Below are 17,427 nucleotides of genomic sequence, written 5' to 3'. Positions count from 1 at the left end.
CTCTATCACACGCTTTCTCTAGGTCGGTGAAAACCATAGGGAAATCCTTCTGGTATTCTTTGTATTTTCCATAGCATTCTAAGTGCAAATATTGCATCCGTTGTCGACCGTCCTGGCATGAAATTATATTGATTTTATGTTATTTCGTACCCTTCGTTCAATCTTGCTCCTATCATTCTCCCAGAGCTTCATTACATGACTCAAAAGTTTTATTGCCCTGTAGTTGCCATATTCTTGCACATCTCTTTTGTTTGTAGAAACCACCACAGCGTAGCTGCTTCTCCATTTTTTTAATCATAACTGTATTAACTGTTTCCAATATCCGTTTTAAAAGTCGAGTAAATTACTAGGGTGGGTCGTTTTGCCACTTTTTTTTCGGAACGAAATGTAATACCTGGCAAAAGTGGTCCACCCACATGGACATTACAGGTATAGATTTTTTTTTCAAATCAGATAATATCTTCTGTGAGAACTATTGCCTCAAAATTTCAAAATTTCACTGAAAATTACAAAAAATACCAAAATTGTTCATTATTTTTAGTTATGTTAAAGTAAACATATTTTTGGATTTATACATGCCAGATGCTATGAAAACTGATATTCAAGTCCAAAATGCCAGTTATATGCCCCTGCGATGGGATAGGGGTGTCTCCTCTGGGGTCGGCAAAGAGGGCAAATTCAGTACAATTAAACGTTTCTACAACTATTTTCGTCCTTGCCTTTTCCTTCTACTGGTGGTTCATAGTGGTAGCAGAGTTGTTATTTTTCACCATGACACTCCCACCCCTCCACCTCACAATACTACAACGCCCTTCTCCTGTCCCGATCTGCGTAACTCAGCGTCAGTATCAGGAACAAGTCGGATACGCTTCAAAGTGGGCGCCATTTCTCAAGCGCTATATTTGGTTACTGTTGCCTTCAGCTTATATGAATTGGCCGTTACAGATAATAGTTTGCTAAACACTATTTTCACAGAAAATTCTGTATTCCTTTTTTTTAAAAAAAAGTCAATATTATTTATTATATCACAAAAATGACTTCAGTGACAATGAAGCAGACCTTGAAGAGAAAGCAGAGGAAAGCTCTTCTGAGGAAGAGACCAAACCCAGAGACAGAACATCTAAACCGAAGTTAGATTTGACTGAAGCTGTTATGATTGCTCAGAGATACAATGCAAGCGAAAGTGCTGCGGCACATATAACATCAACTGTGCTTCCGGCAGCTTTAAAGGCTGGAATTATTACTTCTCAACAATCTAGCAACTTAACTCTGCTTTAATTGTGGACAGGAGCAAAATAAGGCGTGCGAAAATTAAAATTGCTCAGAATTTAAAAGAAAGTTCTAGAAATGATGATCCCATTAAAAGCCTATACTTTGATGGTCAAAGGGAAGACACTAAAACACACGCAGGCATCGTTAGAGAAGAGCACTTATCACTTGTGGCTGAACCTAACTCTCAATACATTGGTGACGTGACACCATCCTCTGACTCTGGCCATGACGAGACCACGGTCATTTTCGAGTACATCATGAACCAAATCGAAGGTGGCTTTGATGACGTTGAGGTTCTTGGGTGTGATGGAACAAACACTAACACTGGTTGGAAGGGAGGTATTCGTCGAAAATTAAAGGAACTAACAGGCTATTTGTCTCTTGCATTTTAATGAACTGCCTTTCCGAGATCTCTTCACGCATATTGGTGCTAATTCAAGCCTCTATTCCCATAGGTCCCATATACACAGGTCCCATAGGTTCAAAACTATCTGACTGTGAAAAGCTTCCAGTGGTGTCATTCAAACCAATAAAATGTTACTTACCTCATCATAGTCAGAAGAGCTCAGAAAACTCAGTAAAGACCTGAGATACTTATCTCAAGTCTTCAATTGCTTTGGTCCTTGTCACGTCTTTGAGGCCATTCATAGGTCTAGATACTTACCAAATGAATACCAGGCTGTAATCCGTTCATCCATTCAGACGAATGTATTTCTCGCTCCCAGAGAATGTTCTTTTCACCATGATGACTGATGGTCTACTTGCTGTCCGACAAGATGATTTACATAAGATCCTTAGTGCTCGAAAACACGAAGCAGAGAATCTTCATAACACTATTAGATATAACATCATTCCCAGACTGAATTTTGAGGCGAAAGATTACACTGAAATGATTTTTTGGGAAAGCACTAATGTTTCAATAACTGTACCACCAGTTCTAAGAACGGTATCAAACAAATAGCTCATGGACAAACTTTCACTTTCTGACAACACTGTGCCAGAATATTCCTCCACCGTCTATCCATGCCACACGGTGGCAGTAGAACGGATAGTGCAATTAGTCACTGAAGCAGCCTCTCGAGTATGTAGTAGTGATGCTAGGGACGGGATCATCAGGTCAATCTTACTTTCTAGGCAAGCTGTGTCTAAATTTCAATCAAAGTCCCAATTTGTGACAATTTTTCCTGACAGTGACGAATTGGATTAGTTCATCCGTCCCTATGTAGGGTTAGTTGGTTGGATAGGGCTAGCGCAGGAGCCCTAGGTGCAGCCACCTCCACGTGGTAGACTCTGGGATGGTTGGACAGACTATATGACCAGGTGAGCGAGGACCTGCACAACCGCTTAAATATACTGAATTTGCCCCCTTTTCTGGCCCCAGAGGAGGCATCCCTATCCACCCCCAAGGGCACATAACTGGCATTTTTATACTTGAATGTCAGTTTTCTAAGCAACTGACATGTATTTAACCAAAAAAATGTTTACTTTAACATAACTAAAATTCATGAAGAACTTTGGTATTTTTTCTAATTTTCAGTGAAATTTTGAAACTTTGAGGCAATAGTTCTCACAGAAGATATTATCCGATTTGAAATAAAATCTATACCTGTAATGTCCATGTGGGTTGGCCACTTTTGCCAGGTATTACATTTCGTTCCGAAAAAAAAGTGGTAAAACGCTGCACCCTAGTAAATTACTCCACTGCTTCTTTTCCTACAATTTTTCATGCTTCGATAGTGATATTATCTAGTTCTGTGTGATTTTACAACTTTTCATCTTTTCATAGTATTTTTCACTTCATCATATTCACAGACCGAACAAGTCCCTCTGTACATGTATGTTGTAATTACGTTCTAAAGTGCAAGAATCAAGAATTCTTATTAATGAATGAGTTAGTTTGTATTTATTTTGTAATAACTTATTTATTTTGTAATAACTTATGTAAGTTACTACAAAATAAATACAAATATTATTTAAAAAGTAGTGAACAAGGAACCAAGACAACATGATAAGTCATCAATTACCGTTGAGTTCATTTGTTTTTTTAATTGCTGCCTTAAAATAGATTTTTGGGTAATTCAAATTCTAATCACACTGTAATTTCTATGGATGGCAACATTGAAAACTCTTCAGATTCATATTTTCTGGTGTAGGATAACATTATCTATTATTTTTGGTAAATGGCATTTCATTATCTCTTTTCACTTACGTAGAACGGGCAAAAGAAAAATTGTTAGCTTTTGAAAAATATTTAGTAGTCTGCCCCCTTAAGTACACTCTCTAATACTGATTTAATATATAAACTATTTTTTTCTCTTTCTTTCTTTTTTTTAATGAACGATTACACAAACCTTCTATATCGATGTTTTGATCAAGAGATAAATAGAATATGTAGCATGTGCTGTAAAACATAAGTGATGGTGTTACTTAAAAAGAAGAAAAAAAGAAACTTACATATACTCATACACTCAGTTAAACAAAACTATTTAATTAAATAAAACCATAAATTATTTTAAATGGAAGCTCATTCTTCGTTCTTTTCGAGTTGCAAATTTTTATATTACCTTCTGATTGAAATCTGAAATGTTGCTCACCGTATCTCTCTGAATAAAAACATCGCTACCGGAAATATTTTCCGCTTTATTTACTTTAGGGTAGAGACACAACTCTCTCCTTTGACAATCGGCATTTTGTTATCATTTTTATATTAACATAAGGGCAGAAATCCATCTTTTAGTGATAATGTATTTTAGTCTGCTGCTTTACTATAAGGAAGCATGAAATCTAAGATTTATTTCCTTCGAAAATAAAATTTTAAAAAAATAAAGTAAATTTTTAGTTTAACGTCCAACCGTTTTGCCGTTTAGTAGAATGGAGACAGATGATTATTAAAAATGAATGTTGCTGAGATTATTTTTTTCTCTTCACCGGAAGTTTCACTGTCATAAATTATTTTCTAGATGAGAACCCCAGGTCGAGGGTCTGATTCGATCCCGGCTCACGTCAATTGAACTTTGAGGTGGACAAACACCTTTTGCGTTGGTTTTCTCGGGGTTCACCTGTTTCTTACCCACTTTCTTCACTTTACCACTTCACTCATTCTCACTGTCTCTTTTAGCCTACACGGTATAACCATGTGAAACGTAAAACTAAAGATTTCATTTCATAAAAGTTACTTATACGACCATTAAAAAAAATGATGAGAGATTAATTTCAAATTACCTAAGTGTGTGGAACCCAAAAATGTAGGGGTGCCGGTAGAAGTTAGGGGGACCCGATCCAACCATATTATAATTCATCACCATATTATGGTTCATTGCAAGCCTACCGTGAAAATTTTAGGCGGCCAGTAAAAATTTAGGGGGATGGCTCTCTAGATTCCCCCCTTGGATACGGGCCTAGTGTGAAATGGGAAGAAATATCATAAATATTAAGTCTATTACTGTTCCGTGCGTCTTAGCTACATTTATAATTCAGCTTTTCATTAGACATACCTCCTGGTTTCCCCATGTTGGAATCTCCTGATTTCATGGTTGGTAGTATGAAAAAACTGGAAATCGCACTGCAATAGGATAATGATCCTTGCTAGAAAGACCCGATAGGGACAGTTTTTTAATCACTGAGAATTCTTAAAATCTGCACTGACCTGACAACAAAATCAAAATACGAAATTAGTTTATATTTTGATAATTTCTCTGTTTTGCCCATAATGAATATTCAGAACCAGAAATGCCCGCGGGATTTTTCCCACCCGAAAGAACGGGAGGTGAGCACCGATACACAAGTGAAATCGCGAATATGCACACCTTGATGCATAACTTGATTAACTAGTGTTGAATGCTGTAGTGAGTGAGTAAGCGAATCTAAAATGTTTGGTTCCTGGTTCCTTAAGTCCTGTGTTCTGGTTCGTGATCATAGTAAAATACACAGTCTCTGGTGCTAGACTACTGGCTTCTGATGGACTGCCCATATCCCAAATGTTCTCTTGTTCTGAGTGGGTGGTGTTGGGCAGCGTGTTGTTCCTTGGATTGCCCGTCTGTCAGATATCCTCCATTAACCATCTAACTGATCATACAACCGACCATCTCCTGACCCTGGCAACCAGGGTTTATAAACGAATAAACCGTTAGTTTGATCCTCGGCTATGATCCAAGAACCCAAAATTTCTGCAAATGAGCATAGAGCACAAGCCAAGTTCAAATACTTACAAAAGATTTTAAATATGGAGGGTTCAGTTAGGCAGAGGAATATAGGAAAGCTAGGATGAAGAAAATCTCTGTAACTTTATTATAGCAACAGATTTTTCTCGTTAGTTATCAATAGCTTTAATGATTTTCTTGTTGGAGTCAATGTTCTGGAGAATACTTTCTCCAGAAATGATGACTTTTTGACTTCTATTATCTTACTGTATAAACTAGGAATGGGCCTAATCTTCATCTTTTATATATTTTTGGATGTTGCGTATTCTACATTTCCTCCTTAGGTACTGTGCAATACATGCTTATCATTAGTAAGTTTTATTTTATCTTTTTGTTCGTTATTATCTAGGTGTTACAGTCCTCGAACATCAAGAAAGTTGTACAAGTCACAGACAAAAATTTTGAATGGTTGGAAACTCTGAAATTAGCAATGAAGGAAAATTTAAGTGATGATGAAAGAATAATTCTCGTTGCTGAAAATGAGCCTTTGAATGGAATTATGGGATTAGTAAATTGCATCAGGCAAGAGCTTAATGGAAAGAAAATAAGGTAAAAAGTTTAGAAAGTGTCTTATTATATTTTGTTGTATAATAAATAGTTATGTATAAATAATGGTAAATAGTTTAATATGTGAGAGTGTATTATATAAAAATAGGTTTGTTATTCTTAAGAAAAAGAAGTCAATTTTCCCTCTGCAGTGAAGCAAGCTGATTTCGAAGTGGGTTTTATTATACAAAAATTAAATAATCCAACGAGGACTGCCATCCCAGCTAGTCTAGCGTCTTTGGTGCATGTGGTCTCGAGTTCGATTCCTGATTGATTAGCGTTCAAAATTTCAACGCAATATACGTTTCTGTGCTGAAAAGGAACGATAAATAGCAAACCAACCCAATGAGAACTGAAAAACTGGAAATCCCATCTTAATAGGAGCTTAATCTTTAAACGAAATTGATGGATTTTAAATTTCATTTTATTTATCACTAATTTTTTAGAATATTTATTTTTTATTTAAATTTTTTAGAATAAATACAAAATTCAATATTTTTTAACAGTTTAAGAAACTAGTTATTTCTATTTGTACTTCAGGACTGGTATTATAATTTAATTTAATATTAACAATCATAATATTGAGCTTCCTCGTGGCTATGTGGATAGCGTAAGCACCTTAGGAGCAGGAGACCAGGGTTCGATTCCCAGTGGAAGCTCATGTAGTTCGTATCTCAGTTAAAGATGTAGGTCTACATCTCATATAGCCTCGCTGCTAAAAAGGACGATAAATTCAAATTAAATTAAATTAAATTAATTGAAATCAAATGAAATCAAACGAAATGAAATAAAGTGAAATTAAATTAAATTAAATTAAGTGAAATGAAGCGAAATGTAATCAAATCAAATCAAATGTAATCGAATCAAACCAGACCAAATCAAATCGAATGAAACCAAACCAAAAAAAAACATTTCAATCTTAAGTTTAAGGTAATTTTAGATGATATTATATGTTCTGAATATGAAAAGAGTAAAATTTTAATACACTTAAATTTATTTATTTATTTGTTACGATCACGCTAGTGGGCCCTGCACAATAACTCTTCGACGAAATCGAAGTTTTGAATTCTGCTTTTTTTGCAACGGACAACTAGAACGATTATATAGCCTCCAGAAAGCAGAAAGGTGCTAAGCGCCAAAATGCAAATTTCTCAGGAGATGAATAAAAAAGAATGAAACACTAATATAATTAATTCCAATTCTTTCTTTCTTCTTGAATACAGTTTTCACTGCAGACCTTTCATATTGTTTCCTTTCTGCATAACATAAAACATGAAATGGATAGGCAGGATATGCACTTAGTTGGAAATCAAGAATGGCGCTTAGCACCTTTCTGCTCTCTGGGAGAGATATAGGCCGGGTTTATTGATGGAGTCAATTTGTTAATATTTCACGGGTAACAGTGAATTTAACGGTGGTTATCCATATCCCATGCATTTAATACTTACCGCTCCAACTACCACCATAGATACTTCATTTATAAATACTAGCTTTCGTATGATCCTCCTTATTGCCTTTAGAAGAGTTTATTGTAGCTGCTTCAGACAATAACTTTATCTAATAAAAGAAGGTAATCACAAAATCTATTTACAATATTGCAAAATTCAAAATTATTTTTATTTTTTTAGAAAAAAAAGCAATTCACATCTGTAATATAAGCAGCTATTATTAACATGCGCCAAAAATACTAATGTGTAGTTATACACCTACATTGGGGTGGATCATCCATCTATCTTGAAGCTCTGTTGTAATCTTTAAACCAATAGGTAAATAGAGTAAAACATGTTGTACAACGCAAATATAGATAGAGAAAAATCCTTTGATATAGTTACAGTGTCACAAGATTAACAGTGTTGCCAATTCAGTCTAAAATTACACTTCCTCAAAAGTTTTTTTTCATGCCATTACATATTTTAAACTTACATATTACTCCAGAACTTACATGGGGACACAATAGCTCAGTGTCAGAGCGTTTACCTCTACTGCGTGTGGTCCGTGGTTCGATGCCAGCTCACGCCAAGTGGGCTTTGTTGTGGACAAACACCGTGTGAATATTCATTCCATCACTGCATTTATTTTTCATCATTACCGTCTCCTTTAGCCTAGCCGGTATAGCCGAGGGACGTAAAACTGAAACATTTCATTTCACTTTTTTCGAGAACTTACCATAGTATATTTATTATCTAGTGTATCAAATTAAGGACGTTACAGTATCACAAACACCCAAACTTTGGAGATCTCTGCAATAATAATAGCTCAAATGTGACGGATGTGGGAATTGCACATTTAAATATCCTAGCATCGAATACCATGATCGTGATTTGATATATTTCAAACGAATAAGAACGGAGTTACTCAGGTTTTAAAATTTTACTATTTTTTAAAGGTTTTAGTTTTAAAAAAAAAATACTGTTAAGATAAATATCACATCCAATCGTGTTAGGTAGTTTTCAATAGACATAAAAATCATAATTCTGTTTGCAGAAAGTTGAAATCTCAAACTGTTGCGGAGATGTGGTAAACACTGGTAAATTTTCCATACTACTTAAAATGTAAATCCGAGAACTTACTGTGATTGCAACAATCAACACTTGTTGCTCTAATGATACACAACAATAGTTTCCAACCTTTTTTCAGGCTGAGGATACACGATATTGAACTCCCAATACATCGCGACATGCTTATTTGATTTTCTGTTAACAATAGTATAAATGAAACCATAATAGTGTAAGATTGTAAGTTCTTATAAAGTACGTAGTATCTCTACGTAGTACTGAGAATTGTTGCTGTTACTGAGGTGATGGCTGGTGCAGTCTGTCCCAAAATTGATTTTAACCCTGGAAAGATACCCAGGGGTCGCCGACGACCCATATGTGTTCACTTACGCATCTAGGATTTAGGATTTAGGGTTTACATTTCTGGGCTCTCAGCATCTAAGGCCATTTATCCCGTCACAGTTGAGGGATGACGTCCCTCTGCGAGCACACTATCCGGGAAAGGGAAGGAAGAAAGGATTGGGGAAGGAAGGAAGCGGCCTGGGACCTATAAGTTAGGTATCACACCGGCATTTGCCTAGTGTGAATGAGGAAAACCCAGGAAAACCTCATTCAGGGTGGCTGGCCTGAAAAGCGTTTTATACCTTTTCGACACCGGGAATCGAACCAGGGACCGCTCGCAACGAAGGCGAGAGCGTTAGTGACTACGCTACGCAGGGCCATCACTTACGTATCTGCGTCGGCGCTAATTAACCTAAATAGTTCACGATTTGTTTACCTTCAGCACCTGAATAGTGGTCAAAGTACCTAGGTACAAATATTTAATTGTTGGTTCTGCTCATTATTTGTGTTTATTTAGTGCAGCTGAGTCACACACAACCCCAGGGTGTTCTTTGTGGTACGAATATAGCACTGTTGAATCTTCTTGTTTTTTTTTTTTTAAATTTCGAAATGTTTGCGGCTGAAGTGCAACATATCATAAGTAAAAGATTCACAGTTGAAGATATATCTGCAATAGTGTGTGAAAAGGCATTATCCCAACTGTGAAGGGATCACCAAGTGGAGGACTTGATCGGCGTGTTTTATGTCCTCGTAATAAGGAGAGAAAGGGACATGCAAGATGCTTACGCAGCTTATGTGCTGAACTTCGCTTTGGAATTTGTGGCGACTGTAAAAACATAAAGTGACTTTTCACTAATACTGTAAAAAGAACCAAATTTTCAAAACTTATGTAGCTGTTTCAAATAATTTGGAGTGGAAAAGAATATTAACATTTGTATGACTATTCAAATAATATAACTAATGAAAGGAAAATTCAATATTCTTCTAACTGGTGACCTACCAGGCTATATCTATAACAATAACCTAACCTAACTTAACCACTCGGAAAATTACATGTTATGTTTGGTTATAATATTATAGATATACGTCCGTAGTTCACCAGTTAGTAGATTGCTGAAAATTTAATAGTAAACCATTAACCCAATATTTGTGTTCAATACTCAAAGCTGTTTTAAAACTATGAGAAATTTCACATGTATAGGTGTGATGTACCTATGTTGTAGTCTAATCTAAAATAAAGTAGCACACAGTACATACTCTTATTCATTGGGGTTTTTTAAATGCATAGATTTTGTAATTTTATATGACCCACGGTGTACTTTGTGTCATGATAATGCTATGGTGTCCTTCGAGGGTTAAGTAGTTATTAAATCCTTCATGAGTTTTAAATTTTAACATTTCGCAACACATCCTATGCCACTGTGCGACATGCCGGTTCGAGACTACTGTTATAGAAGTAGAGGAAAGTAATAATCATTTTAAAATTATCTTACAAATTCATAATTTAAGTAGCTTTACAGTCTATATCCATGTTTAACATATATTCAGAACGATTGGAAATACTACATTGCTTTAAATGACATTATGACTTTCACCTCTATTGAAAACTATCTATGGGATTGGATATAATAAATATGTCAGCACTTTCACAATTCGAAATAGTGCCTTTCGAAAAACGTCAAATATTTAATTACTTAAACTTTGTTTAATGTACACACTGAGCTACACGAATTCTATCACCATGCCAAATTTGGTCAAGATCGGATCACTATTATCGATAGTATGACAATCGTATAATAATATCGTGTAACTGAGTTCAACCCTAACTTCGAAGACCAAATAATTCAGGAACCAAACGCTCACACACTATAATATTTCATAGGTAATAAGTTCTTGAAGTTCAAACACCATCCCACTTTTGGTCAAGGGACAATAAAAATATATAAAGCTTTTTCTGTTCTAGATGTTTCTTCATCCGTGATGACAAAGCACCCAAGTTCTCTCTTTCTGAGCCTTTGTACAAGGAACAATTGACGAAAGATCTGGTAATGAATGTGTATGAAAGGAAAACGTGGGGTAGTTTCCGTCATCTACCTTTGGAGCCCAATCCCAAAGTGGAAACTGAAAATGCTTATGTTAACAATTTAGTAAGAGGAGATATGTCTTCACTTTCCTGGATACAAGGTCCTAAACGGTAAGTATACAATTTAGCTACCGTGTCATTTGTTACTCGTGTTTCTTATTGAAAGATGGATACTTAATTTTCACTTGTCAATATTTTTGTTAAATTCGAGTTGTCAATGTAGGGTTGCCATTCATCCCGGAAAATCCGAGACCATCACGGAATCGAGATCTGCGTCCCGGCGCATAGTGGGAAAAAGCGGTCAAAAATCAATTTTTGTCAACCGCCGCCTATGAAATCGGTGTTGATATTTGATTATAAGTATCTCTCCTGCTTCCAAACCCAGAGTTTCAGGATATAGGAATATTTTCGCTGTCCGTAAAATGTATGTAAACATGAACAAATAAAAATTCCGAAAAATCAGTAAAGAATGAACAAAACAATATCATATGTTTTAACCATTTATATCGTTTCTGAGGTCGATGACACGGTTGAATAGTACACTGGACTCAAATACTGTGTGTCTAGTGAAGAGTTTTATTTGTTATCCATTGTCATGTCATTTATATGATAACTTTTTTAGTGTTATCGAAAAATTACATTACGCTTATGTTAGCAGCTCTGCAGTCTAAGCTTATACTTGCTTATCTGCAAAATAAGGTTTATTGAGTTGACCATGAGGAGTACAAAGATTGAGCATTAGAAGCAGCTGCAGCCAAGTGCAGCTGAAGGACTCAGCCCATTTGAAAATGCGTGAAGAGTAATGTTGTTGTGGTCGTAATCGAGATCCACTATCAGAGCCTTACAAAGTAAAAAGGCATATTGTCTTGTACGTAATTTGAATTGCCCTTCGTACCTGAATCAAAGTTGTAGTGAAAGCCTCATACATATTGCATTGATAAACTATCAGTCATGTGGAGCTGCTGTATATTATGCATCAGTCCAGTAGTATATAAGAAGATTCTGTACTGAATCTTTTAATCTTACAGAAACAACGTAATCCTTAACTAAATCACATTCCAGTAAGCATTAGTGTTTCTTCGAAGATGGTGCGAGTGCAAAACCGCAAACTTTAATTTTGTATCCTAAGGCCGAATACACATTTGTTTTACACCGTCTTTTTATTAACTGCACATACAATTAGAGTCAGAGCACATTAAACCTGTAACCGCTTCTTGGATACATATTAACACCTATCATAACTTCGTACCTGCTAGCGATGTCCAATTCACATAAGGCGTCAACATGTTGTTTTCAATTTATGAGCTGTGTATGATTCAAGATGATGGATTTCAATATGGCGACTTTCATTGTTCTGTGTCCTCCCCAATTTCTCCTCACCTTTATTACTGCCCTATATTGTTACTTTGGTTATATTTTGCAGTATTTGACATTTATGCGAAGGTGTCCACATTTTTGGACCACCCAGTATATATAACTGCACGTATTGCAGCAGGGGTTCTTCGAATCACTTTCGCAGTAGTTGCAATCGATTTAGAAAGGACAATTACGTATAGAACAATAGAGAGAAGTCGTCTACTTCCATTGTTTCGAAATAAATTATTTTTGTCCGCTTTTTCCAAGTTTCCGATCACTGTGCGGCGTCCCGAAAATATTTCTCGTTATGCTTGAATGTCCTGGATTTCAGCGAAGAAGAAAGGAAGGAAATATCATAGTGTGCTTTTATCACAGGATTTGGTATATAATTATTTTCTTCAACTTTTGAGTAGGCCCGTATCCACGGGGGGTCTAGGGGACCTGGCTTCCTTAAATTTTTACTGTCCCCTAAAATGTTCATGGTAGCCTTGCAATGGTTGGATCGGGCCCACTAACTTTTACCGCCACCCTACATTTTTGGGCTGGCTACGGGCCAGCTTCTGAATATGGCAATTCAAAAGTTGAAAAAACTTGAATACTTAAAACATGGATTTAATTAAGTTCACGATTTAACTACTTTGACATTGGACAAAGCATTCGTTTCATTAGACCAGTGCTATCTTTAGTACTCTCTTTCAATCTGCATCTTGGTTCTGAAATATTTTTATCAATAAACCCTTACCGATATTTTTAGTAATTTTCCGTTGACCATTCAAGAAGAAAAATATATTGTTTTAATTAATAAAACTGAACAGGCAACAATGGGAAAATGTTGAAGTATTTTTTTTTTAAATAGAAGCCAATGAATTAACCGTTCTTTAAAAAAACAAAAGAAAAAAGAAACAATACAACACGAATAGATAAAACGTGTGAAAGAAAATACTGTATCATACCTTGAATGAGCTAAAACAGACTCAGAAAGTCACGAAACATAACAGATCTGGGATTTTTTTCTTTTAAATATTGCTTACCAGGGGAGAGGGTAAATCATCTGCTTCTTTAACTAAGTCTACTAAAAGTCTACTAAAATGACTAAAAATGTGATTATGTAATACTTGAACAATTCAATCTAATGGAAGAAATTAAATTAGTATATGACACTTCTTTTCATTTTAAGCATTTCACAGATTCTCGTAATTTAATACGTTCCCGGTTTTTCATTTTTGAAATATGGCAACCCTACATCAATAGGCATATTATTATGGAGATAGTTATTGTTGTTTTCTATATTCTATTGTTGTTTTCTTTAATTATTTGATTTTTGAATCTCGGTTAGCCTTAATCCTTATATTTTTCTTCATTGCACTTCATATCTATATCTATAAACTAACACCTTTCCTATTAACTCATGGAACTTGATTTAATAATTCTGTGAATTATATTATCCCCAACTGATAAATTAATTAAATTGCGAGAGCATTACAGAACCACTATTATAAATGAAATTTGATCCAGATATTTGTGATTTAAACAGTTATTGATGGTGTCCAAAAAGTAATATTCTTTGACCATTATTTATTTGTAACCAGAGTCAATTACCCACTTCGCTGCGTTAAAATAAGAAAAATTAGTAATATTTTACGTTAGTCAGTCACTTTTTACTATTTCTCAAGCGCTCTATGATATCCGTCATTTTCGATCATTTATATATATATATATATATATATATATATATATATATATATATATATATATATATATATATATATATGTATATATCTCCCTCTCCCCTTCAACCAAGTTGTGGGGCTGAATTTGGATTTAAATAGCATATGACGTGTCACTGTTCATCTCAGCGACCCCAAAAACTATGGATTTCACACTAATATTGGTCATTTTCAAACATTTTAAAATATCTTTCCCTTTCCTCTCCCCTAAGTTGTCAAAGTAATATGATAAAAACCATCCGAGGTCTGGACCTCATCTATGTTGAAAATTCGATCGAGATCGGTCGGGTGGTTCAAGCGGTGGAAAGTCAGAAATATAGTCACTTTCATTTTTATAGTATTGAGATATTACTATAAAACTTGAGAAATATTAAGAAAAAAAATGTTCTTTCACCCTTCTCCGAATTTACCTCTATTGTCACTATGATATCAAATTCAAGACTGTAATCAGAATACAAGATAGATTTTAAATCATCTTTGAGAAATTTTTATGATCTACAACCAAGGATGTTATAAATAGAGGATCTGCCCATATGTATCTTCATCCTATTAAATCGATGAAGCCAAAAAACAACAGAGCATCGGCACGTCTGATTGGCTACTCTCGTTTCTGCCATCGTCTAAGTGGCTACTTCCGGGCTCAAAACATTGCGATCCTATTGGGCGGAGTGGGCAGAGTAGGGGTGGCGAAACTGTGACGTATGGCTTCAAGATTTTGTTGTAAGGACAGATCCTCTATTTTATAAGATCCTTGTCTACAACATACCTTAAACACTTTCAATATGACAGTATCACTATTTCCTTCTACTATTAACGGTCGCACGCTTTTTTTATGTTATAAATTTAATTGTTGAGCAATTGTTCCTCTGATAAACGTATTTTGTTGATTTTCGAATTATCAGCAGCTGCAGTGTAAGTATTCTATCATCATTGGCAGGTCACTTATAGCAAATTGAGATTATTACGTGAACCATTGCCTTCGGCTGAATATTTTACTGAAATTATCTTTTCTGTTTTGAATTTAATAACAAAAAATTCAGTGTATATTGTTGTGATGATAACAATACATTACATATTTGCTAGACTTTCCGATTCATGAAATGACCATTTTTATATTTAGATCAGAAATGTAGCTCTATTCTAAGAAATGAAAGGGAAAAATAATAAACGAAACATAAAATATATTTTCTTATTAATCAATATATAATAGCCATTTTCTAAGCGATATTACATCGCAGTATCATAGAAATGCATTGCAAACCGAAATGAAATGCATCTATGATTAGAATGTATTATAGAAGTAAGCTACTTTTGGGATATAAATAGTATATAATAGCTTTCCTTCATAACAGAATGGTTCTATTCAAGGCCGTCGCGTGGGTTGTAAGCGCCTGGGGCGAGAATTCCTAGGCGCCTCCCCTGCCCAGTGTGTTATGAAAAACAACCGGAGTTTATTCTGTACTCCTAGATTTAAATATGGAATGTAAGATCATAACGTAAGACAAAAGAAGTTAGTCTTATGTCAATTTTTTAAAGTGAATGGCTTTTGTAGTTAAAACATATAAAACATTTATAAAAAGATGGGTTTGAATTCTTGAAATCGAGTGTTATTCTTGCTTATTTTGAACTTGATACACATCAGCATGATAATAGCATAGAATATACAGACAACGATACAAATAATAAATTCCAAGATTTAAAAAAAAAAAACTTTTTTCACAGAGGGCTGGAGAGAGCGTTCCAGTTGAATAATCCTAGACGATATTTTACCTTACCGGTAATTTTCAAATTCAATACTCTATCGGGAGTTCCTCAAAAATCTAATCTAGGTCCCCTGTTGTTTCTTCTTGTTGTTAATGATATTCCTCTGTGTATTAAAACTTCTCAAGTTCCTTTTGCCGACGATCTAAAATTATACTCCAAAGTAAGTTCAATTGACGAGTGCGTGAAACTTCAACTGGATCTACAGAGAGTTCAAATATGGTGTGATAAGAATAAATAAGTTCTGAATGTGTTCAAATGTAAATCTGTATCTTTCACAAGGAAAGAAAATACAATTAACTTTACCTATATAGTAAGTGGCACTTCCTTGTATACCCCAAATACTATCAAAGATCTAGGAGTAATATTTTATAGCAAATTAATCTTTGCTCAACATGATGACGCAACAACGAGTAGTGCATATAGAAATCTAGGCTTAATTTATAGAATAAGACAGAAAAAATCAACATTTATACAAAGAATCAACATTTTTTCTACAAAGAATCGACATTTATAAGGTTATATTTTTCGTATGAGAGGTCAAAGTTACAATACTGTTGTACTGTTTGGATACCAAATGTCACTAAACACTCTGATGCAATAGAAAATATACAGTTTATTTTAAAAAACGAAAAAAAAACTTGCATACAAGAAAATCGGTTTCTACCAGAAGTATGTCCCCTATGAAGATTTAGTAACGAACTTTCGTTATCAAACATTAGGAAAAAACGAGATGGGTGTTTGATCTGTTATTCTTACATAAATTATTAAACGGTACAATTGGCTGTTCAGAATTAGTTTCAAAAGTGTTATTACGTGTTCCAATAGGTAAGACTAGGAAAGCAAACACTGGAATATTCTATTGTAGAAAAGCATAAATTAACATATTACGTAAGTCTCCTCTGTGGACGGAGAATGTGTGCTTCATATAACGAAATGAGTAGATTTCATGTAGTAGATATACAGTATTTAGTATATCCGAAAACACGTTCAAAATAATTGTCAGAAAATAATGTATAATTATTAAAAAACCGAAAAATTATTAAGAAACCAGCGCATACACAAGGATTACATCGACCAAATGGTCCTCCGGGCCGGATCAGGATTCAACAGTGCAGTTAACAAGGTAGGTAGTGAGTGCATATTTCAATGTAATATTATCCTTGTATTACTTATATAAAATAAGCCTGTAATAGCAAAGCCTCATTTAGAACGTAAGTGTTAAAAGTGTATTTAATTTGAGTGAAGCATGATGGACAGAATGAAAGAATTAGTTTTCAAGAGAGGTCAAATTAAGGCCAAACTCATTCGTTTTAAACCTTTTGTAGATAGTTTTACAGAAGTCAGAATATTACGCAGTTAGTGTTACGTTACGAGAAAATAAAACAGTGCTATGATAAATTTGATGCAATACAATCCGAAATAGAAATGTTACAGGGTTCATCAGAAATTGATCAGGAAACGCAAGAAAGAGAGCAATTCGAGATTATTATTTTGATTATTATTATTTTGATCGTACTTATTTTGATTTAGCAGCTAAGGCGCAAGTGTTCATAAATCAACACAGTTCTAGTGCAAAGAAAAATGAAAACAATGAAGCAAGCATTTCTAATCCATCAGTTAGGTTGCCGGTGATAAACCTTCCG

The 17,427-nt window shown here is 34.7% G+C and overlaps 1 protein-coding gene across 1 annotated transcript in view; it reads left to right on the top strand.

Annotated features, from left to right (window-relative positions):
- LOC145679015 (fatty acid synthase-like) overlaps positions 1–17,427 on the top strand; it is a 175,776-nt gene that overhangs the window by 93,826 nt on the left and 64,523 nt on the right. Inside the window, exons 23-24 of the mRNA XM_081749615.1 lie at positions 5,821–6,020; positions 10,818–11,048. Coding sequence (XP_081605741.1) covers positions 5,821–6,020; positions 10,818–11,048 — 431 coding nt within the window. The remainder of the gene's footprint in view (positions 1–5,820; positions 6,021–10,817; positions 11,049–17,427) is intronic.

The sequence above is a fragment of the Thermobia domestica genome, chromosome 2 (assembly GCF_964235325.1).
Source record: "Thermobia domestica chromosome 2, izTheDome1.hap1.1, whole genome shotgun sequence".
Taxonomy (NCBI): Eukaryota; Metazoa; Arthropoda; class Insecta; order Zygentoma; family Lepismatidae; genus Thermobia; species Thermobia domestica.
The sequence above is the reverse complement of the archived record's forward strand: the minus strand, read 5'-3'. Positions and strand labels throughout refer to the sequence as shown.